The 26,093-nt window shown below is 40.9% G+C and overlaps 1 protein-coding gene across 3 annotated transcripts in view; it reads right to left on the reverse strand.

Moving 5' to 3' along the window:
• Positions 1-15,323: 15,323 nt before the first annotated feature.
• Positions 15,324-26,093, reverse strand: part of triob (trio Rho guanine nucleotide exchange factor b) — a 317,404-nt gene continuing 306,634 nt past the window's right edge. For 2 of the 3 annotated variants that reach the window (XM_028817964.2, XM_028817963.2), the window contains 3 exons: positions 23,767-23,967; positions 18,654-18,792; positions 15,324-17,311 (listed from right to left, as the gene is read on the reverse strand). In XM_028817964.2, coding sequence (XP_028673797.1) covers positions 16,769-17,311; positions 18,654-18,792; positions 23,767-23,967 — 883 coding nt within the window. In that variant the 3' untranslated portion in view covers positions 15,324-16,768. Of the gene's footprint in view, positions 17,312-18,653; positions 18,793-23,766; positions 23,968-26,093 lie in introns of those variants that run through there. The other variant, XM_028817965.2, reaches the window with a different exon arrangement.

A 26,093-nucleotide genomic window follows, 5' to 3' on the forward strand; every position in this document is an offset into this window, starting at 1 on the left:
TAACCCTTGTCAGTGTCCTCCTGCAACACCAAAAGAAACGAGTTAGAAAACGTGCATGACATTCAGATTTAGGGATTTAGTTAACTGCTTTGAAAGTTGAAGTATTCCACTTTATCAAACAGGCAGCTATCACACCCGCCTTAATAAAAGGACAAAGGTCAGTGTGTCTGTCTGATTGCTATATCTTTGTCATTCCAACAGATGGCGCATCACAAACATTAACACAGCTTTTACAAATCTCACACCAAATGGCATAACAGAGACGTATGCGTTGCAGTTATCATACCAATAGATGGTGCATCACAAACAAATAGTCCTTTATACAAAAATGCTAATCTGTATATAACAGAGACGTATGCATTGCACTTGTCATTCCAACAGATGGCACATCACTGCTTTAAGGCATCCCATACCAATTGCCATTTAACAGAGACAAAAGCATTTTTCATTCCGACAGATGGTGCATCACAAACATGAACACTTTTACGAATCCCATACCAAACAGCATATAACAGAGACAAACATTGCATGTTTCATTCTAACAGAAGGTGCATCACAAACATTAACACAGCTTTTATAAATCTCACACCAAATGGCATAACAGAGACGTATGCGTTGCATTTATCATATCAATAGATGGTGCATCACAAACAAATAGTCCTTTATACAAATGTGCTAATCTGTATATAACAGAGACGTATGCATTGCACTTGTCATTCCAACAGTTGGCACATCACAAATTTTACCATTGCTTTAAGGAATCCCATACCAATTGCCATTTAACAGAGACACAAGCATTTTTCATTCCAACAGATGGTGCATCACAAACATGAACACTTTTACGAATCCCATACCAAATAGCATATAAGAGATAAACATTGCATTTTTCATTCTAACAGAAGGTGCATCACAAACATTAACACAGCTTTTACAAATCTCACACCAAATGGCATAACAGAGACGTATGCATTGCACTTGTCGTTCCAACAGGTGGTGCACCACATTAGCACTGCTTTAACAAATCCTGCACCAAATGGCACATAACAGAGACATATATATTGCACTTGTCATTTCTAGCAGATTGTGCAACACATTGCAGCACATGAGCCTGTGCGCCGATGTGTGATGGAGGGCAGACAGACGAGATGAGCCGACCTCCGCTGGGTGTGAGGCAAAGCAGGAGTTCCCGTCGTGCTTCCATTCTTGCAGACGAGGGGCGCCTGGAGGGCAGCAGCTGTGTTATGAATGCCTCTGGCAGGGCCATGGCTGGAGACGTCGCCCAAACAGGATAAAAGTGGAGGCCAGGAGTCAGCATGGGTGCAGTGTCTCCCTGCCACTGTCTTGTTAGCGTGCTGCAGAGCGGAGCCATGGACTGGCCAACATCGACAGCCCCTCCTGGAGGAAGATGGCCCTCACGGGACAGGCCGCTTCACCCCACATGGCTCAGCTGAGGGAAGGAGGGACCGTGTGGCAGAAAGCCAGGGACCTTACATGGCCAGGACACCTCTATAGTGGAAGGACTGGGGGAGAAAGCAAATACATATACATACATACACACTAGGGGGTTCCCTCTTAAATGGCGACACAATGGGAAACAAAGTGGGGTTTTTTTTTTTACCTCCTCTTTGCTCGATCAGCTCCTGCCACGCCACGCCACGCCACGCCACGCCACGCCATGCCACGCCACCTCGCGCAGCGCTTCGAACATTTAAAATCCTGTACAGCAGCTGTCCTGCTCTTTGTCTTTTATTTCCAGCCCCGGGTTAGGGTTAAATCTCTTGGCACAAAGTCTTTTTTACTTTATAATTTATATATTATTATTTATAATTATTATTATTTTATTTTTATATATATACTGTATATACACACACACACACACACACACATTTTTCTTCTCTTGAGGTTCTGTAAAGTGTGGTACCCAGCTGGGACGCCCAGAAGGGCCGGAGGAGGGATTACGCCTCCCCCAGACCACGAGGGGGTGACTGCCCTTATGGCTTTGGAGACCACCGGTACAGAGCTTTGAAGCTCACCCTGTAGGGGCCCGTGGTCACCGCCAGGGGGCGCCCCGATCCTCAGCACTTCTGTCACACCCGGACTTCTTCTGGGTGCAGAGCCGGTACTTCCGCCATACTGGGGAGTGCCAGTGGAGGCTCATCGGAAGACACCTGGAGCACATCTGGGTGATGATAAAAGGGGCCGCGGGGCTGTCCTCCCTCCGATCGATGGCTGGAGTCGGGTGGAAGAGGACGGAGCAAAGTGAGGGCCTGGACTGAGGGTGACTGGTGCTGCGTGTTGACCGTTGTAAATGGTGTAAATAAACGTGTGTTGGGTGGCAAAACAATGTCTGCCTGTCTGTGTCCGGCGAGGACCCCACAAAAGTTATGATCTCCCCGTGCGACAAATAAAGAATAGCGTACAATCTTTTTTTTTTTTTTTTTTTTTGCCGCATGTGCCATTCTTGCCTTTGAAGCGTAAGCAACATTTTAGTAGAGAATTTAAGTGAGATTTTATACACGAGGCCTGGGATATTGAAGGCAATTGTGTACCTTCAGATACACAACACACTCCGAATCCCCCCGTCTTTTAATTTTTATTGTACAGGAGACCCCCGAGCTGCTGCCTTCAGCCTGAGCCCACTTACTGTCCGTGGGGAAGACGTGCTGGTTTGATTCAATGGCAACTTTAGAATTGGTGTGTGCGTGAGCGTGTGTGTGTGTGTGTGAGTGTCTGTGTGTGTGAGTGTCTGTGTGTGCGCGTGTGTGTGTGTCTGTGCGTCTGTCTGTCTGTGTGTCTGTGTGTGTGTCTGTGCGTCTGTCTGTCTGTGGGTGTCTGTGTGTGTGCGTGAGCGTGTGTGTGTCTGTGTGTGAGTGTCTGTGTGTGCGCGCGTGTGTGTGTGTGTGTCTGTCTGTCTGTGTGTGTGTCTGTGTGTGTGCGTGAGCGTGTGTGTGTCTGTGTGTGTGTCTGTGCGTCTGTCTGTCTGTGTGTATGTCTGTGTGTGTGTGTCTCTGTGTGTGTGCGTGAGCGTGTGTGTGTATCTGTCTGTGTGTGCGCGTGTGTGTGTGTGTGTCTGTGTGTGTGTCTGTGTGTGTGCGTGAGCGTGTGTGTGTCTGTGTGTGAGTGTCTGTGTGTGTGCGTGAGCGTGTGTGTGTCTGTGTGTGTGTCTGTGCGTCTGTCTGTCTGTGTGTATGTCTGTGTGTGTGTGTCTCTGTGTGTGTGCGTGAGCGTGTGTGTGTATCTGTCTGTGTGTGCGCGTGTGTGTGTGTGTGTCTGTGTGTGTGTCTGTGTGTGTGCGTGAGCGTGTGTGTGTCTGTGTGTGAGTGTCTGTGTGTGTGCGTGAGCGTGTGTGTGTCTGTGTGTGTGTCTGTGCGTCTGTCTGTCTGTGTGTATGTCTGTGTGTGTGTGTCTCTGTGTGTGTGCGTGAGCGTGTGTGTGTATCTGTCTGTGTGTGCGCGTGTGTGTGTGTGTGTGTCTGTGTGTCTGTGCCCCCCCCAGGGTTTATTACCTTCATGTGTGGCCAGGATAGGATGGAGCTTTGTGATCCAGAAATTAGGAAGATGAGACAAAGACAGAAGAAGACCCCTGACCAGCTTGACTCCAGTGACTGGTGGACATCATCTTGTAGCCGCTGGACTAAACCAACACCTTCTGCCAGTAAACACACTCGATCTCTGACAAAGAAAGGACTTGTGTCCAACAGCACACATAAAATCGATGTCCATGAATAATTCACAATATCTGGACCAACAGACTGTTACCTTTTGGGCTGACAGGACAGGTGACTTTCTCACACACAGTAACTGTGGTCCTGAAGAAGATGAATATGAACACGACATTAAATGAGCACAGCGCCCTGACAGAAGCATTCAGCTCCCTTTAATAACATAAATGATGGTCACCACCTTAGCTTTTCAGCAACTTGCCGGGAGAATTTTTATTTGCAAATCCAAGACTCTTTCTCTGAGTGCTGCCCAAAAAGCTAAGAACATCACAAAGCACTGAACGGTGCCCACTACGCCCCATTCAGTATTCGGTTGCTGACCCGCCTCTCACAGTAAGTCATCTTCTATTCCTTCTGACCATCTCTCATAGCAAAGCCGCTCAAGTTAAACTGAGGAGGTCTCGTCACAGACGTCTGATGGGATTGAGATCAGGACACTGGCTCGGCCGCTCAATAAGAACATCTCATCTCTTTACTTGACGTTACGGCAGTTTCTATTTTTTGTCTTTTGACCAACATACACGGCGCTGTTGACGTTTTCTGGCAGAACTAAACAGATGTTCCTCCTCATCTCCCTATCAGTTCTGACCAGACGTCCAGTCCCTTCATCTTCACGATGTGACATCTGACATGTCGATGGCGTCGCCTGGCTGATGTTCATGTTAGGAGCACACCACACATTCCACCACTTACTGTTCAGTTCAGACTCTGAACTGCTCGAGTCTCCTCACATCTGAAGACTTGTTCTTCCAAGGGACATTTCTGACAATTCTTTCTTGTTTCCAATCAGGTCCTCTTTCTTGCTGCTGTTCCATAAATGGCCTTTTTTTTTTTTGTGCCATCCTCTGCAATTGTAGTCACCGAGTTGTGAGCTCAGTCACAGTGACAATTGGCATCACATTGGCACAGTGGCCTGACCTCATCGATGAGGCTGTACTCTCCTAATTTTCTTTTTTTTTTTTAACCTTGTGTATGATGGTCTGCCCCGAGCTCTGGGGTGTGTTCCATACCTTTGGGGTGGTCTTGTTCATTTGCCAGATCATTCTACCTCTGACTTGGTTTGAAAGCCCCTTTGTCTCCATTTTAGTTGGCACCACAATATTGTTAGATCTCGGTGAGAATCAGGGGTATAAGCAATGAAGTGAGAACAGGCGACCCACCAGGCGGAGACCACCAACAAACTGACAAGTTGATCAGGTGATATACAAAGTACACTAAGGAAGGATGACTTTCAAAAACTCGTAATCCTCATCTTCTTCTTTTGGGGCATGGAAGCCGAGAGAGGAGGCGCAATATTGACATTAGTGTCTCTGTTAAACGTTTTCTTGAGATAACAGAAACATCTTGAGATCTTGATAAATGACAGAACTTAACCTTTGACCCTTGTGAGCTTGGTATCACACAGCAACGGATAACAATAATGACAGCAGCGGACGGACACTCGTGTAATGTGTTCACATACAGTCATACGAAGAAGTCTGGGACCCCCTCGTAATTCTTTGTATTTTTGTTTCTCATTGGCTGAGCTTTCAAAGTAACAACTTCCTTTTAATATCTGACATGCCTTATGGACACAGTAGGACTTCAGCAGTGACATTAACTTTATTGGATTAACAGAAAATATGTAATATGCATCATAACAAAATCAGACAGGTGCATAAATGTGGGCACCCCAACAGAGATATGACATCAATACTTAGTTGAGCCTCCTTTTGCTAATCTAACAGCCTCTAGACGTTGTCCTCCTATAGCCTCTGACGAGTGTCTGGATTCTGGATGGAGGTCTTGTTGACCATTCTTAATACAAAATCTCTCCAGTTCAGTTCAATTTGATGGACAGCCTGCTTCAAATCATCCCATAGATTTTCGATGATATTCAAGTCAGGTGACTGTGACGGCCATTCCAGAACATTTGTACTTCTTCCTCTGCATGAATGCCTTTGTAGATTTCCAACTGTGTTTTGGATCGTTGTCTTGTTGGAATATCCAACCCCTGCGTAACTTCAACTTTGGGACTGATGCTTGAACATTATCCTGAAGAATTTGTTGATATTGGGTTGAATTAATGCGACCCTCGACTTTAACAAGGGCCCCAGTCCCTGAACTAGCCACACAGCCCCACAGCATGATGGAACCTCCACCAAGTTTCACAGGAGGTAGCAGGTGTTTTTCTTGGAATGTGGTGTTCTTCTTCTGCCATGCAAAGCACTTTTTGTTCTGACCAGATAACTCAATTTTTGTCTCATCAGTCCAAAGCACTTTGTTCCAGAATCTGGCTTGTCTAAATGAGCATTGGCATACAACAAGCGACTCTGTTTGTGGCGTGAGTGCACAAAGGGCTTCTTTCTCATCACCCTGCCATACAGATGTTCTTTGTACAAATTGCTCTGAATTGTAGAACGATGTACAGATGCACCATCTGCAGCGAGATGTTCTTGCAGGTCTTTGGAGGTGCTCTGTGGGTTGTCTGTCACCATTCTCACAATCCTGCTCATATGCCACTCCTGTATTTTTCTTGGCCTGCCAGACCTGCTGGGTTTAACAGCAACTGTGCTTGTGGCCTTCAATTTCCTGATTCCATTCCTTACAGTTACAGAAACTGACAGTTTAAACCTCTGAGATGGCTTTTTGTCACCTTCCTCTAAACCAGGAGACTCAACAATCTTTGTGTTCAGATCTTTGGAGAGTTGCTTTGAGGATCCCATGCTGTCACTCTTCAGAGGAGAGTCAAAGGGAAGGAAGCACAACTTGTAATTGACCACCTTAAATACCTTTATATCTCATGATGGACACACCTGTCTATGAAGTTCAAGGCTTAATGAGCTCATCAACCAAGTAATCAGCATTGAGCAGTGACAGACATTCAAATCAGCACAATGACAAGGGGACCCACATTTGTGCACAGCCAGTTTTTCACATTTGATTTAATTTCATACAACTAAATACTGCGTCACTAAAAATCTTTGTTCGGAAAACACCGCAGTACTCCTAGGAAATGAAAGACAGACCACTGTTATCTTTATGTTGAAAGGAGAGTCCGTTATTATGCAGGCTGAGAGGGGTCCCTAACTTTTTCACGTGACTGTATGTACGTCTGTTTGCGTCATGCGTTTCTGCCAGCGACGTCATTCAGATGATTTGTTGTTTTGTGTCAAACTCCAATGGCTGCTATGTCATCACTGCAAATTCGTCAGATCTCTCTGTGTGCCAAATGTCATTTGGTCCCCTTCTTCAGGGTCTCGTGCGTCTTCTTTACAGAAAACTCTCAGTCCAAAAAGGTGTGCGCGTCACACCCAAGATCTTTAGTGACCTGCCATGAAGTCACTGACATGTCTGGTGGGCTACAGTGGCTGCGGGGTTTTTGTTCCAATCAGATTCCTAATTAGAAGATGGTCTGCTAATAAGGAAACTTGGCATTTAACTCTTTGACTTCTTAGGGCTTTCATTCATTCAACACCAACATTAATTACATTGTAGAATTTCCGTTTATGAGGACATTATCTCAACGCTTTGTGGATCAGAACAGAGTTGCACTTCACAGTCCTCCCTTTTATTCCATTGAATATTTAACACAAAATCTTCCAGATGCACATTTACTAATGGAAACATAACCAAGGTAGCTGGAGAGCAGGTGGCTCCTTCATCGTTTATTAATGGCTGGTTAAGAGATCACAAAACAATTCAAACCGAAATGCATCTGCTCAATACTAAAGCAGGCAGTCGATAGCGTGAATCGTAAGAGCTGAGTAAACTAAAATGAAGCCTAAAAACATTTTGCTTTAGAAGCAAATAAATGGGATCTAATTAAATTGGCTAATATGAAAACATGAGCCACTGTGGCCACCCAGGATCGTCCATCGAAGAAAATCCCTTCCTGCTCTCCAGCAGATTTAAAAATCTGTCTTATGAACAAAAGCCTCACAAGTCACACAGTTAAATACCAAGTTTCACAATCAGCAGGGACGGTCTTGTAATTAGTGAAGTGACAGCAGCAACAACAGGATTGAGAGCGATTGTCTCGGACACGTGACGTCCAATAAGCTAAGCATTAAGCTACATGTGTGGGTTGGGAAAACATTTCACTGTTTCGACAGCAAAAGTATTCCGCTATCTCGACAAAACAGTTTCATTTTCTCAAGAGGAAATTATTTGGTTATCTTGAGAAAACTGTGTGTATATAAATATAAATATATATACGTATCTACAGTCACAGTAAAAAGTAGGTGATCACAATATTCTTAGAAATCGCCTTAGTCAATGGGTGGGCCTCTCTGGCAGGGTCTTAAATTGGTATGAGTCCTACCTGGCAGGTAGAAAATTCTTTGTTAGTTGTGGTAATTATACTTCAAAGACCCCTGATATTCTATATGGAGGTCCACAAGGCTCTATCTTGGGTCTGCTGCTCTTTTCGATTTACATGCTTCCGTTACATCAGATTATCTCGGGGCATAAGGTGAGTTACCACAGCTATGCTGATGACACACAGCTGTATTTATCAATAGCACCTGATGACCCCGACTCTCTTGATTCACTCACACGATGTCTTACTTGTATTTCTGAATGGATGAGTAGTAATTTTCTCAAACTAAATAAAGAGAAAACAGAAATTTTTGTGATTGGCAATAATGGATATAATGAGGTTATTACAAATAAACTTGATACATTAGGAATAAAAGTCAAGACGGAAGTAAAGAATTTAGAGGTAACTTGATTCTGACCTGAATTTTAAATCACATATTAATCAGATCACTAGGACAGCATTTTTTCACTTAAGAAATACAGTGATCCCTCGCTATATCGCGCTTCGCCTTTCGCGGCTTCACTCCCTCGCGGATTTTATATGTAAGCATATTTAAATATATATCGCGGATTTTTCGCTGCTTCGCGGGTTTCTGCAGACAATGGATCTTTTAATTTCTGGTACATGCTTCCTCAGTTGGTTTGCCCAGTTGATTTCATACAAGGGACGCTATTAGCAGATGGCTGAGAAGCTACTCAACTTACTTTCTCTCTCTCTCTCTTGCGCTGACGTAGGGGGGTGTGAGCAGGGGGGCTGTGTGCAGCTGTTTCCTGAAGGACATGCTGCACGGTGCTTCGCATACTTAAAAGCTCAAACGGCACGTATTGATTTTTGACTTTTCTGTGGCTCTCTCTCTGTCTCTCTCTTCCTGCTCCTGACAGAGGGGGTGTGAGCTGCCGCCTTCAACAGCTTTGTACCTGTGGTGCTTCGCATACTTAAAAGCCCTATTGATTTTTTTTTTGACTGCTTGCTTTGCACTCCTTTGAAAAGGAAGATATGTTTGCATTCTTTTAATTGTGAGACAGAACTGTCATCTCTGTCTTGTCATGGAGCACAGTTTAAACTTTTGAAAAAGAGACAAATGTTTGTTTGCAGTGTTTGAATAACGTTCCTGTCTCTCTACAACCTCCTGTGTTTCTGCGCAAATCTGTGACCCAAGCATGACATTCTAAAAATAACCATATAAACATATGGTTTCTACTTCGCGGATTTTCCTATTTCGCGGGTGGCTCTGGAACGCAACCCCCGCGATGGAGGAGGGATTACTGTATAACAAAAGTTAGACCTCTTATATCATTGAAAGATGCTGAGAAATGAGTTCATGCTTTTCATTTCAGTCGATGAGATTACTGTAACGCACTCCTCTCAGGACCACCCAAAAAAAGGCAAAAATCGATTACAATGAGTGCCAGAATCCTAACTAGGAAAAGAAAATCCGAGCACATCACCCCAGTCTTAGCGTCACTACACTGGTTACCTGTGTCATTTAAAATTGACTTTAAAATCCCACTTATGGTTTACAAAGCCTTCAATAATCTGCTCCATTTTATATTTTGGAATGTCTGACATTTTATATTCCAAATTGTAACCTTAGATCTTCAAATGAGGGTCTGCTTAGAATTCCAAGAACTAAACTTCAAAGAAGTGGTGAGGCAGATGTCCTTCTGCTGTTATGCACCTCAAATCTGGAATAGCTGACTGACAGAAAGTCACCAGGCTGATATGGTGGAGCACTTTAAACAACTGCTTAAAACTCATTACTGTCACATGGCTTTCTCATAGCATCATCTTAGTTAATCCTGATGCTCTGTATATTCAATTAATTATCATTATTATTCCTGGTGGCTCCATAATCTATATTCACCCCTACTTTCTCTGCTGTTCTTTTTCTGGTTTTCTGTCTTGTTATGATCTGCGCCACCACCACCTGATCAGGGCACCATGATGTCCCTCCATTGATGGGACTAAAGGCCAGAAGTCTGACCGTCGTCATCAAGTTCTTCCATGTAAACCCTCAATACAATGAGGACTGATTGAGGTCATTGATGTTAGGTAGAATGTCTAGAGGGGGCTGGGTGGTCTTGGACTCCCTGCAGATTTTTTTTTTTTTCTCCAGCCATCTGGAGTTTTTTTTTTGTTTTTTCTGTCCTCCTTGACCATCGGACTTTACTCTTATTCTATGTTAATTATTTATTTTGTCTTTTTTCTCTTTCTTCATCATGTAAAGCACTTTGAGCTCCATTGTTTGTATGAAAATGTGCTATAGAAATAAATGTTGTTGAGAACCCCTAGGAATTCTCTATATTTATGTCTAATTCCCATATCAAACATAGTCGTATCTTCATGTCAGTCACAATAATGAACAAACTCAGTCTCCTATAACTAAAGATTTTCAGAGAATTTTTGACCGTATTGAATAAATCATTCAAACTATGAAACTGAAAAAGTAAGTGAACCCTAAGCTAATGACTTTTTAAAAAGGTCATTTCAGTCCGACTTTCTCACACCTGGAGTCCATTTAATGAAACGAGTTCAGAGGTGTGGTGGTCTAGAATGACTTTGATTGATCACAAACACTATAAAGTTTGAGTTTGAGCTTTGGACAAGAAGCATATCCAGATGGGAGTCATGCCTCTCACAAAAGAGCTGTTTGAAGAGCTACAATCGAGAATTGTTTATCTACATACGGCTGGAAAGGGTTACGAAGTCATCTCAAAGATTTGAGATATTCATCAGTCTACTGTTAGGCAAGTTGTCTATAAATGGAGACAATTTGGTATTGTGGCTTCTCTGCCTAGAAGTGGGCGCCCTGCCAAGATGACCCCAAGAGCACAACACAAAGTCAGCAATGAGGTAAAGAAGAACCCTAGAGTGACAGCAAAGGACTTGAAGAAGTCATTAGAACTGGCTAACATCTCTGTTCATGAGTCAACTATACACAAAACATTGAACAAGAAAGGAGTCCATGGCAGGACACCAAGAAGGAAGCCATTGCTATCAAAAAAGAACATTGCTGAAAGCCTGAAGTTTGCGAAACAACACTTGAACACTCCACAACAGTACTGGGAAAATGTTTTGTGGAGTGATGAAACCAAAATCAAACTATTTGGGAGGAACAAGCAGAATTTCATTTGGTGTAAAAAGGGCACAGCATATCAACATCAAAACATCATCCCTACAGTAAAGTATGGTGGAAGGAACATCATGATTTGGGCCTGCTTTTCTGCTTTAGGGCCTGGGCAGCTTGCCATCATTGAGGGGGAAAATGAATTCACAAGTTTATCAACAAATTCTCCAGGATAATGTGAGGGTGTCTGTCCGTCAACTTAAGCTCAGAAGAGGCTGAGTGATGCAACAGGACAACGACCCCAAACATCGCAGCAAATCCACAGCACAATGGCTTCAGAAGAACAAACTCAGCCTTTTGGAGTGGCCCAGTCAGAGCTCAGATCTCAATCCTATTGAGATGCTGTGGAATGACTTGAAGAGTCCCATACACAGAAGACAAGCAAAGAATATGGGAGAGTTAAGGCAGTTCTGCAGGGAAGAATGGACTCAAACGATGTGCAGGTCTGATCTGCAGTTACAGGAAGCGGCTGGTTGAGGTCATTGCTGCCAAAGGAGGATCAACCAGTTATTAAATCCCAAGGTTCACTTACTTTTTCCAATACCACTGTGAACGTTGAATGCGTTTGTAAAATAAAGACATGAAAGAGTAGAATTTTTTGTGTGTCATTGGCTTACGCTCATTGTGTAGGTCAGTACCTGTGACTTAGATGAAGATCACATCACGTTTTATGACCAATTCATGCAGTAAACCAGGTAATTCCAAAGGGTTCACATACTTTTTACTTTGACTGTATGTGTGTGTGTATAAATATACACACATATATATATATATATATATATATATATATATATATATATATATATATATATATATATATATATATATATATATACATATATATATATATATATATATATATATATATATATATACACACACATATATATACATTGTCACAGGTGGCTGGGGGGAACAGGTGACCCGGCCGGGATGCCCCAGAGAACCGGAGGAGTGCTTACGCCTCCCCCAGACCACGTGGGGGCGACCGCAGGTACAGAACTTTGAAGCTCAACCCTTATAGGGGCCCGTGGTCACCGCCAGGGGGCACCCCAATGCCTTTGGAGCCCTGGACCTCAGCACTTCTGCCACACCCGGAAGTGCTCGGGGGGGATCAGGGACACCTGGAGTGTTTCCGGGTGCACAGCCGGCACTTCTGCCACACTGGGGCGTGCCAGCAGAAAATGATCGAGAGGCACCTGGTGCACATCCGGATGATTATAAAAGGGGCCGCCTCCCTCTGTTAAGGGGTTGGAGTTGGGACAGAAGGAAGGACAAGGTCTTGGAGGAGGCAAGGAGGCGGCCTGAAGGAAAAGGCATTTGAGAGTTGGCCTGGACTTTGGAGACTTTAGGGGTTTGTGGTGCACTTTATTTGTGTAAATAATGTAAAATAAATATGTGTTAGGTGAACCATCATTGTCCACATATGTGTGTCCGGGTCATCTTCCACAATATATACATATATTATATATACAATGCATCCAGAAAGTATTCACGGCGCATCACTTTTTCCACATTTTGTTATCTTACAGCCTCATTCCAAAATGGATTCAATTAATTTTTTTCCTCAGAATTCTACACACAACACCCCATAATGACAACGTGAAAAAAGTTTACTTGAGGTTTTTGCCAATTTATTAAAACTAAACAAACTGAGAAAGCACATGTACATAAGTATTCACAGCCTTTACCATGAAGCTCCAAATTGAGCTCAGGTGCATCCTGTTTCCCCTGATCGTCCTTGAGATGTTTCTGCAGCTTCATTGGAGTCCACCTTGTGGTAAATTCAGTTGACTGGACATGATTTGGAAAGGCACACACCTGTCTATATAAGGTCCCACAGTTGACAGTTCATGTCAGAGCACAAACCAAGCATGAAGTCAAAGGAATTGTCTGTAGACGTCCGAGACAGGATTGTCACGAGGCACAAATCTGGGGAAGGTTACAGAAAAATTTCTGCTGCTTTGAAGGTCCCAATGATCACAGTGGCCTCCATCATCCGTAAGTGGAAGAAGTTCGAAACCACCAGGACTCTTCCTAGAGCTGGCCGGCCATCTAAACTGAGCGATCTGGGGAGAAGGGCCTTAGTCAGGGAGGTGACCAAAAACCCGATGGTCACTCTGTCAGAGCTCCAGAGGTCCTCTGTGGAGAGAGGAGAACCTTCCAGAAGGACAACCATCTCTGCTGCAATCCACCAATCAGGCCTGTATGGTAGAGTGGCCAGACGGAAGCCACTCCTTAGTAAAAGGCACATGGCAGCCCGCCTGGAGTTTGCCAAAAGGCACCTGAAAGACTCTCAGACCACGAGAAAGAAAATTCTCTGGTCTGATGAGACAAAGATTGAACTCTTTGGTGTGAATGCCAGGTGTCACGTTTGGAGGAAACCAGGCACCGCTCATCACCAGGCCAATACCATCCCTACAGTGAAGCATGGTGGTGGCAGCATCATGCTGTGGGGATGTTTTTCAGCGGCAGGAACTGGGAGACTAGTCAGGATAAAGGGAAAGATGACTGCAGCAATGTACAGAGACATCCTGGATGAAAACCTGCTCCAGAGCGCTCTTGACCTCAGACTGGGGCGACGGTTCATCTTTCATCAGGACAACGACCCTAAGCACACAGCCAAGATATCAAAGGAGTGGCTTCAGGACAACTCTGTGAATGTCCTTGAGTGGCCCAGCCAGAGCCCAGACTTGAATCAGATTGAACATCTCTGGAGAGATCTTAAAATGGCTGTGCACCGACGCTTCCCATCCAACCTGATGGAGCTTGAGAGGTGCTGCAAAGAGGAATGGGCGAAACTGGCCAAGGATAAGTGTGCCAAGCTTGTGGCATCATATTCAACAAGAGTTGAGGCTGTAATTGCTGCCAAAGGTGCATCGACAAAGTATTGAGCAAAAGCTGTGAATACTTATGTACATGTGCTTTCTCAATTTTAAAATTTTTTATAAATTTGCAAAAATCTCAAGTAAACTTTTTTCACGTTGTCATTATGGGGTGTTGTTTGCAGAATTCTGAGGAAAAAAATGAATTTAATCCATTTTGGAATAAGGCTGTAACATAACAAAATGTGGAAAAAGTGATGTGCTGTGAATACTTTCTGGATGCACTGTGTGTATTATATATATATATATATATATATATATATATATATATATATATATATATATATATATATATATACACACACATATATATACACACACATATATATACACACACACATATATATACATACACTCTCTGCACGTCCTACCTCAGGTCATACATTTGGCAAATTCTTGAAAGGTTTTCAGTTTGGTACAATATACAAAGTTTTGTGGATTAGTTGAAATCTCTTACCTTTAGTACATTGTCATTTTACCGTAATGTGTGAATTTCAGTTTTGGAGGCACTGTGCACACACACTTCTTGTCAAACCCACTTCAGTGTCACAGGAGGACAAACATGAATGACTCAAAAAATAAATAAATAAATGAACAGAAAGATGAACGTTGCAAGAACAGTTTTTTACATGTTTAATTTTAAAATAACTGATGACAAAATAAAATATTTACAACACATTGTGTAAACATGGATCTGTACAAAGAAATGTACATGCAAAAGTAAAAAATAATTAAAAACAAAACGTGGGGAGGGCAACAAAAAAAAAAAAAAATAAAAAAATAAAACAAACAAAAAACTACAAGGTGGTACGAAAACACTTAGACATCCAGTTTGAGTTCCCGTAGCAATCCGACTCTGTACAAGCTTTACATTAACGAATAAATAGTGTACAATATATGGAACAGTACAGGTGAATTGAGACAATTCTATGTCCTAGAAGAGAAACAAAAAACAAAACACCTTTAACTTCTCAAATTTGAGATATTTTAATATCTCTGTGTGATTCCTGCCCTTCGACACCATAAAAAGCACTGACAGCCCTCCACGTTCTATAATTCGTGAAGGTCTCAAGGAAGTTTCGATCCTTTTTTGTTAGGAAACAAAGCAGCAAACCTGAAATGCAAATTAGAGTGCCTGACATGGCGCGCATGTTCAATAAGACAGTAGATATGCGCGTTAACAAACTGCTTACGCGAGATCAGATTTCAGACGAAACCGACTTAAGATTTCAAGTCAGTAGCAACTGATGAAAATTTAGTTCAGGAATACTTTTGTTCTTTTCAAAAGAGCAGCTTCAGCACAGTATTGGCTTTACACTGCATTTTGATTAAAATAATACAAATAATATTCTAAATAACACAGCAAGAGTCAATTGAAATTCTGAAGACACATAAATTATTTTTATTTTTCATTTGCTCAATTGCTCGTCTTCGGAGTGGACTGGAAACAAGTGTTTCAGAGCACAGAAAATCCACTCGACTCTTTTACTGTAGACAAGAGTCCTTTGGTTTAAATGTGTCGGGGACGAGAGACAAACTCCTCTCAAAATTAAGTGCCATGTCAATCCTCGATATTTGCACCAGCCACAAAAGCTAAGAATTTTAGGAAATAATACTGAACTAACATAATATAAAAGAAAACACAAATGTATAACTTGCGGTACCAATTATGTGCTTTTCTATATATTTATTACAGATACAACAGAGGTCTTCATAAATAGAGTTGCATAAAATGTTAAAGCCACGACATTGCACATGATATGAAAACAGAACTTACAATGAGTGCATTTACAGTTTATCCTCTTGCTTTGTTATTTTTGCAATCTGATTGGCATTCAGATGTGCCACAGGTGGGCCTCTGCCTCTCCTTTGCCCCCACGTCTAGTTGGCTGGCTGCATTTGCTTGAATGTCAGAAGCCTCTGTGACCATCTTTATAAAACAAAAATGACTGAAGGCAGATAAACAATTTATATACAAAGTAAGGCTTATGTATAGATATATATATATATTTATATATAATTTAAAAAATTATTTAAATCAGAGCAACACAATTTTAGCTATTCAAAGCAAACTATCTGAGGTCAAACCTGCAGCAGTTAAAATTAGTATGGTCATCTTTGACAGGAACTGCATGTTTTCTTATAATAAATACAAAGCGAGGCAATCAGAAAGCTCAGATGACCAATTTAAAAGAGAAATGTTTCAAAGAGGCCACCATAAGTAAGCAGCCAATGAAAATCAATGCCTAAAACTCAGGATTTGGTTCAGTCCCAAGTATTAATGATTAGGAGGTGGGTGTTGCTTTTATTATTTTTGAAAATTGTTCGGATAAAGATTTGTCTTTATTTAATTTCCTCATATTACCTATACATGTTTAAAAAATTCTTTTCTTTTTAAATGCATCTCTTTATCATTGAGCAACCTGAATTGAAATACTGTGGAACAACAAAGGCTTGCTCTGTCTGGCTCAGGCAGAGACGTTTTCATGTAGTCCGCCACGCTAGTTACTTTTGCATTGCTTATCCCAAGTCTTTTGTGCAGGCTTTTCTTGGCATGCAGTTTCCACACGAAGTAGAAGCCACAGATGTGGCTCACTGGCCAGCAGTATTTTACTTTCAATTAATCGATCCAGCCCGCAGCAGAGGCTGGCTGAAGACTCTAATAGTCTTCACGATTTTCTGGCTGGTGAAAGAGAATGAGAGAACACGTTCTACGTTTTTTTTCATAGTTCAAGTCAAACCCTGAGCATTAATCTGCTCTGTAAGAAGTTTCTGATGCTACCAATAGGACGAACATCATTCTGGTGTTTGCGCCGATCGATGAATGAAATCAGTCGTGAAGTATCGATGCACTCAGTGCTGCGACAGCTTGCCAGTTGCAGCCAAGGCTCTTGCAAGCACACTGCTGCAGAAGGACGCCTGGCAGAATCCCCCTGCAGTAAACAGCATACAAAATCTTTGGCAGCCTGGCTGACCCCTTGAAAGTAGTCATCTGGGAAACTGAAATCCAAACGACAAATGTTTAGGCAAGTTTCCTCTATGCTTTCATCCAAGAATGGCGAGGCACCACTGAGGACAACGTAGGCAAGCACTCCAACACTCCAGGTGTCAGATGACAGACATACAGGATTCCCCAAAATCAGCTCTGGTGCTGCAAATTCTGGGCTCCCAAGTAATGGGTGAATGTAGTAAGTGCTGTTCAACTGGACGGCATCTCCGAAATCAGCAAGCTTGACAACTGTCTGAGCTGAAGTCTGGTCTACCAAAACGTTTTCTGGCTGAAACAAGAGGAGAGAGAAGTAAAAAGTCAGGCAGCATTGTTTCTTAAACCAGGGGGTTATCAAGCTACGGCCTCCGAGTCACATCCAGCCCGCCTGTAACACGGGAGCAAATGGCTTCTCATATATTGTAAGTATCTAACATCCTGCAACTGATGATGTGTTTTTAAGAAGATGATGCTACAGTGTCTGGTGTAAGTGTAATAAGTTGCCATGCATTGCAATCCAAAAACAATTAAATAAACCCACCTTTTATCAGAGGAATAGTTACAGTCTGCAGCATGAAGTTTGCACATGACAGATTTTATCAGTGACTAATCTTATTGGCATTGTCATCCTTGAAGGAGAGCCTACAGCTGCACCTCTAGGGATTTCATACTTGAAGAAATTTATAAGTGAAGACAGCTGACACCTTGTTTACCCCTACCACGCTTCATGATAAAGAGAAAGAAATGAACACGCAGACACACACATATCCCTAAGATGCAATTTACTGTCTGTCAATCTGTAATGGTAGCCTTGTACCAATCTCTCTACCTATGCAGCTTATTTACTTAATTTGACCGAATGTGTTTACTTTCAAGTTAAATATGATTGAAGTTCTTCATCTGATTCAATTTCCTTTTCATTTTACATTACATTCAACATTTGTGTACACAATAACATTTTTATAAGTTAATATACTTAATTTTATATTATTGTTTAGTAGTCTAAACACTACTAAAAATGTAAAACCTCTAACCAGTTCCCACTGCTGCAATTTTAATGCTCCTAGTCTGTAAATAAATTAACAAATTTACATTGTGGCATAATTTGATCTGTAACCTATAAATGTTACTTCAAGATGACAAACTCTCATAGGATAACTACTCCTTAGTCATGAAATTTCCCTTAATCTGTGTATGGGCTCATTGTAGGTACAATTAAGATTCCAGCCTAATTTTAAAAGCTAACTTCTAACACCGCTGACAGAATAGGATGGCACTAATCGCTGTCATGTTTTCATTTATGGTGCTCTTTGTGTCATTGAGTATTATAATGCTACAGACACAGAGATGTACAACATTTGCAATGCATAATTTGCATGTATGCTTTGGAATATGTCATTCACATTGACAATTTATAACTGTGAATTTAAAACTTAAATTAAACCGACTCTGATGACAATGAATTCCTCCTGGTAAAATCTGTGCACAGGTAGTTTTTCCCTAATTCAGTTAGGTCAATAAAATATTAGTTCTTCATTTATTAAAATAAATCTGTCTTACAGTAATAAAGGCCACTTGTGTTAGAAAGGTGAACAAAAGATGAGAGACTGAAACAATTCATTAAGTCTTCTTACCTTCAAGTCCAAATGAACTATTCTGCAATTATGAAGGTACTGCACAGCTTCTAATATATCCTTAAGATATGATGTCACCTTCTCTTCCGTGAGGTTTCCCCAACTTACAATGTAGTCCAGAAGACGGCCTTGGTCTGCCCTGAGACAAGTACACATTGCATACGTGAGGAAGATAATTAAAGCCATCAAAATTCTTTATAATCTAATATTTTATCATAATTAAATAAAAAAAATACCACACCAGTTATATATCTACAATAATAAAACAGCAACTGAATAAACTTGTGTCTGTACAAGAACATAAAAAATATTTTTACTGTGCAAGTGTACATATATGTTTACAGACTTATGTCTTAGAATTAATTAAAAATATATAATACATTTTATTTATAAAGGACCTTTCCCATGCTCAAAGCGCTTGAAACAACCTGTAATCACACATTTCTTCCAGAATTAAGCAGTTTCAATATGAAACTATTACTTCCCAAAAAGAAAATTCAGATAGGAAACTAAAGTTAAAAAAAAAAAAAAAATTCTTTTCCACTTTGCAGTAAATTCATCTTTCCTTTGTCTGATCCCTCTTTATCAAATACAAAGTTGTAGAAGGCCAGGGCTCATTTCAAAAGCAGCTATAAGACAGGACCAGTCCTGCGTGAAGCACAAGTTTAAACCTGGTCACACTCACACATACTCTGTTTTTAAGGGTTAAGAGAGATTTGGTAATTACTTTGACCTACATCTCTTTTAACAACATTAAAGAACATCATAAAACACATTCCTTTAAGGTAAAAAGACCAAAAAAGATGATAAAACAATAAGCACTAACGATAAAGAAAGGACCTCTAAAAAACAAAAAAACTTTCTGTGTCATCTCAGGCGAATTTTAAAGAAGTCAGCCTTATTCTTATGAGCTGTAAGTTTCTGAACCCCTTCCCCACTGTGTTTATTATCAACATCCTTGTAATTCGCACTGTAATTTAAAAATACAGAACAATGCCTAAATATTACCCTTCCTTGCATTCATGAAGAAGTACATCAGCTCTCGTCTATATTACTACAATTTGCCTTCCAATTATTTTCCTACACAAAGTAACAACTGATTTCATGTCTAAACCAAATGATGGCAGTGTGGCATGTTACTAACACCGTCTGACCATGTGAGTCACTACACCTGCCGGTGCTCCAATTGGTTAAAACAAAAGAAATATAACCAACTGTATCTCAAATATTGTACATTACCATGGCTAAAGGTGTCAATAAAATATGTAAATGTTAGAAACTAATAACCACTCAAGTGGGTGAGTGATATTGTGTTAACTTTAAAAACCTGCTACAGAGTAGAAATCCAATAAATCAGACTGCTCGTTTGTTTCATACCAGCTTGCCAGACACTCAAAGCCTTCCCACTATTCCGTAAACGTATCAAATAATTCTGATGTGTAATTCTCATTTGACTCTCCTTATTTTAACTCAATTTTTACCAGTTCCTATTAGAACATTAACCACCCACATTAATAAAATAACATCTAGTCGAGTGTTAAAGGCGCCTGAAGTCCTGCTCCTCACCACACTACTTGGTAATTTACTCCATGTGTCTATGGTTCTCTGTGTAAAGAAAAACTTTCTAATATTTAGGTGGAAATAATCCTCGAGTTTTCATCTGTGTTTCCCACATTCTCTTTGAAGAACTAATATTAGTCAAGATGTGGAGAGAGCAAACCAGATGAACAACTTCTTTAACATGTTTGACCAACCTAATCCACTCTCACCTCTGAGTACTGCACCCTCCACCCATTCTCCTGCTGATACCAGCATAGGAGAGAGTTTCCCCCCACCCACAATCACAGCAGCCCAGGTAAGCAGAGAGCTGAGGAGACTTCGTGCCAGCAAAGCAGCGGGTCCAGATGGAGTATCGCCACGACTGCTGAAGGCCTGTGCATTGGAGCTGGGGAGTCCTCTACTGCGCATCTTCAACCTGAGCCTGGAACAGGGGAGAGTCCCGAGGCTTTGGAAAACATCTTGCATCACCCCAGTCCCAAAGGTATCACGTCCTAGTGAGCTGAAAGACTTCCGGCCTGTCGCTCTGACATCACATGTGATGAAGACAATGGAGCAGCTGCTGCTTCACCACCTGAGGCCACAATTCCACCACGCCCTTGACCCTCTGCAGTTCGCATACCAGGAGAAGGTGGGAGCCGAGGATTCCATCATCTATATGCTACACCGATCCTCTCCCACTTGGACAGAGGCAGTGGTGCTCTAAGAATTATGTTTCTGGACTTCTCTAGCGCCTTCAACACCATCCAACCTCTGCTCCTTAGGGACAAGCTCACAAGAGTAGATTCATACCTGGTGGCATGGATCGTGGACTATCTTAAAGACAGACCTCAGTATGTGCATCTTGGGAACTGCACGTCTGACATTGTGATCAGCAACACAGGAGCACCGCAGGGGACTGTACTTTCTCCAGTCCTGTTCAGCCCATATACTTCGGACTTCCAATACAACTCGGAGTTTTGCCACGTGCAAAAGTTCGCTGACGACACTGCTATCATGGGCTGCATCAGGAGTGGGGGCAGGAGGAGGAGTATAGGAACCTAATCAAGAACTTTGTTAAATGGTGCGAATCAAACCACGTACAACTGAACACCAGCAAAACCAAGGAGCTGGTGGTGGATTTTATGGACCCTGTGATCATCAGAGGTGACTGTGTGCAGAGGGTGCAGACCTATAAATACCTGGGAGTGCAGCTGGATGATAAATTGGACTGGACTGACAATACTGATGCTCTGTGTAAGAAAGGACAGAGCCGGTTATACTTCCTTAGAAGGCTGGCGTCTTTCAACATCTGCAATAAGATGCTGCAGATGTTCTATCAGACGGTTGTGGCGAGCGCCCTCTTCTACACGGTGGTGTGCTGGGGAGGCAGCATAAAGAAGAGGGATGCCTCACGCCTGGACAAACTGGTGAGGAAGGCAGGCTCTATTGTAGGCATGGAGCTGGACAGTTTGACATCTGTGACAGAGCGACGGGCGCTGAGCAGAATCCTGTCAATCATGGAGAATCCACTGCATCCACTAAACAGGATCATCTCCAGACAGAGGAGCAGCTTCAGCGACAGACTGCTGTCACCGTCCTGCTCCACTGACAGACTGAGGAGATCGTTCCTCCCCCACACTATGCGACTCTTCAATTCCACTGGGGGTGGTTGGAGGGGTGCGTGGAGAGGGGATGGAGTTAATATTATACAAAGTTATTGTCTGTTATATCTGCATTTTTATCACTCTTTAATTTAATATTTTTTATCAATATGCTGTATGTATGTATGTATGTATGTATGTATGTATGTATGTATGTATCTATCTATCTATCTATCTATCTATCTATCTATCTATCTATCTATCTATCTATCTATCTATCTATCTATCTATCTATCAAGAATTAATGTTTTCAGCCTTATTCAGAACTGCATATTTAATAAGGAGGTAAATCATGTAGTAACCTAGTTTGAAAGGATAGGTTGAATGATGAATGGATTAAAAGCCAGAAGTCTGTATGACCATCAGCATCAAGTGACTCCGTGAAAAACCCGAACTACCAAGAGGACTATTTCATTTATGTTAGGTAGAATGCCCAAAGGGGACTGGGCGGTCTCGTGGCCTGGAACCCCTACAGATTTTATTTTTTTCTCCAGCCTCCTGGAGTTTTTTTTTGTTTTTTCTGTCCACCCTGGCCATCGGACCTTACTCCTTTCTATGTTAATTAATGTTGTCTTATTTTAATTTCTTATTTTGTCTTTTATTTTTCTTCTCTTCATTATGTAAAGCACTTTGAGCTACTTTTTGTATGAAAATGTGCTATATAAATAAATGTTGTTGTTATCTATCTATCTATCTATCTATCTATCTATCTATCTATCTATCTATCTATCTATCTATCTATCTATCTATCTATCTATCTATCTATCTATCTATCTATCTATCTATCTATCTATCTACCTAAAACAGCCTATATCCACTGTACTAATTCCCTTGACAGTTTTAAAAAAATCAATCTGTTTGCTTAAACCCGTGTTTCCCAACCTCGGTCCTGGGGGCACACTGTGGCTGCAGGTTTTTGTTCCAATCAGATTCCTAATCAGTGACAACACCTGATAACACTGATCTCATTTAATTAGCTGGTATATATTTTTTTTCTTTTATTCGACATTCAAAAAAGCACAGCAGCATGATTTTTACATTTATAAGACATTTAGAAATATTTCCATTTTTGCTATTGATTTAAATGCTTAACTCTCTTTTCTTGTTTTCATTAAATTTTACCCTTTCTCTGTGTAGTTTTTCCCCCTTCGTTGTATCTTAATAATGACAATTTAAAATGAGCAGAGCAGACACCCAGGCAAACAACACTGAATAATCGAAGGCTGCAACTACTTTACAGTCAGACCCAATAATTAGTAAATAATGGATTAATGAAACAATTAGAAGACCTAGAAAAGTAGAATGAAAATCAAGATGAAAATACTGTTAAAAAAGAAAAAAAAAACCATCATTCCTATAACACTGCTTGGTACATTTTAATATATATTTCTTTAGCAAACTAAGTTTTATAATTTCTATATTGTTCCCTAAACACAGAACTTTGGAAATATCAGTTCACTTAATTAACCCAGGAGTTCAATTAAAAACAGAAGCTGGTTGGAACAAAAACCTGCAGCCACAGGGGTTCACCAGGACCGAGTTTGGGAAACACTGAGGGCTTAAACTGAAACAGTTCCATTCCTTTAATCTTTTCTCATAGCTCATACCTCTTAGTCTTGAATTAGCCTAGTTGCTCTTCTCTTGATTTTCTCCAGCACAGCTATGTCTTTTTTGAAGTCTGAAGACCATAACTACCCACAGTACTCCAGGGGAGGCCTCACTAGTGCAATACAAATCTTAAGCATATCCTGCTCCAAGTTGTACTCTACACATCATGCTAATTCTGGTATGCACTCACGATTATTTTATAAAGAATTTGAAACACACACTCATGTTAAAAAGTGCACTGTTTGCTCTGTTAAAACTCCACATGAATAAAAATGGATTTAAAAAAATACAATAAATGTACCTACATCTCTAGGACTAATATATAGCTGGTTGATGTTTCAAAAACATCCAGAAGACCAACAAGCAATGGATGCTGAAGGTGCTGCATGATGCTCAGCTCATGGGCAACTTGATCTCGTTTCATCAGCTTTTTATTGACAAACTTTGCAGCTATTGTTCTTTTGGTCCCTTTCTGGTCACACTTCTTGACAACAGAGAACCTGCCTCTGGAACAAATGACATAATAAAACATTAGTGTACAGAAACAACTTAACATAAGGAAGATGCACTTCAAATAACTGAAAAATTCCATGTATCATTTTTGATAAAAAGCAGAATTCTACATCTGTTATTCTATATTTATGTTATTCATCTGTCAGACCTCTGTTACTCTCACAAAGACAGAAATACATTTACATATACTTGTATTTTAAAATGCCACAAAAATATAGTGGATTATACTGTTTAACATATTGATTATAGGAATTTTTGAAAAATCTGCAACTTTAAAATTAATCAGTGCTTTGAAGAATCAAGCACTCTCTGATTTATCTTTTTAATGAAGTACATGAAAAGTTCAGGTGTTCAAGTGATGTCATGCACATCACATTTTACGTATATGCCATAAAAGGGACATTATAATTATTACAGAATGCACCCAAGTAACATGGTGATACTTTAATTAGCAATGCCTCCTATCTCCATGGATTTAGGCTCAATGCCGAGCTGTGTTCCCTTTAATGGATTATTTATTTTGAAGAAATTTTGCACTGCACTTTTAATTATTGATGGACTCTTCTTTTGAGGAATATAAGCACTTTGCACATTTGCACCAACCCTTGCTTTGTTATGTGTCTCATCTCGGTACATGACTATCGACAGTACCAGGTTTAAGGGGGTTAAGGCAGCTGCAGCCACCCAGATCATCACACTTCTGCAATGCCTTAAATAGAATAAACAGAGTATACTTTTTTTATTCTTAAATAAAATAAAAAAAAGTAGTACACCCTAATGTGTATAATATAAAACATTCTGTGATTCCTCAGATAAGGAAGTCCTCCTCACTAATCATGGCAAAGGAATAAAGGAGTGCTGTATGTTGATTGATTGATAGATAGATAGATAGATAGATAGATAGATAGATAGATAGATAGATAGATAGATAGATAGATAGATAGATAGATAGATAGATAGATAGATAGATAGATAGATAGATAGATAGAGATAGATAGACTTTATTAATCCCAATGGGAAATTCACAATTTGATTGACAAATTGATTAGCAAATGCAAGTAAGAATTTCAATGTACTCAGAGCATGTGGCAATAAGGACTCTATAAACCTCTAATCTAAGTGTGCACTAATGCCACAAGGCCTCAGTAAATCCAAATGTTTAAAATCAAGCAAAGTTGCATGTACTTGTTAGACTAGCACAGTGATATGCTTAGATTTTATATAGTGTGGTGCCCTGTGTAATGGTACCATTGCAGAGTTTCAGGTGCCAGACACATGCAGCCGTAACCGATTGACCAGGGAATAGGAGAATGTAGACTCACACAACGATGAGTGTTCAAAACCAGAAATTCTGGTTTATTCCAGCTATGCCAAAAACTACTTACAAAATAATGCCTTGCAAGTACATACATGGTTCAATGCAATAATTAGTAATTATAGTGGCAGCAAAGCTAAAAGTGATGACAAAAGAATAAAACAAAAAGACTCTTCTTCCTGTACAGACAGTCCCTGAAGGTCAGACAGAAAAATAATCAAAATCAAAAAGTGAAAAATAAAGAAGACTATATAAACACACATACAGTACAGCTATTAAAGCAAATGTATACTAACTGTAACACTCTTTTCTTTGCTCCACCAACTCAACAGTACCAAAGACAACTCCTGGCTGTCTTGACTAACCTTTTTATGGCTAGCCATTTTGTCAAGCCAATCTCTACACACGTCTCCCAGGGTCTTCTAATCATGAGTGACGGTGAGTTGTGCACTGGATGTCAACCACTTCTCTGGTGTAGTCCTTGTACATCAACCCAACAGCTCATCATGTGTGTGCTCATTTGCAATCACACCACAACAGCTGCTCATTCACCTTGCAGATTAGTTTAGCTGTGAATTTCACTTTGTTTTTCCAAGCTACTTCTCTACATGCATGTTTCTGCCAGCAAACTTTTAAACTCAACACTCTACTCATTTTTGCCATTTACTCCTTAAACTTAATGCAGTGCTCTTTTTCTCCTGCAGCAGATTCACACATACGCCTCAGCACTGGGCCAGTATGAAGTCACTGCTGACCCTCATGGTGTGACATAGCCCTGCCACCGTGCAATCCATCTTCGGGGTG

The sequence above is a fragment of the Erpetoichthys calabaricus genome, chromosome 13 (genome assembly GCF_900747795.2).
Source record: "Erpetoichthys calabaricus chromosome 13, fErpCal1.3, whole genome shotgun sequence".
NCBI lineage: Eukaryota > Metazoa > Chordata > Cladistia > Polypteriformes > Polypteridae > Erpetoichthys > Erpetoichthys calabaricus.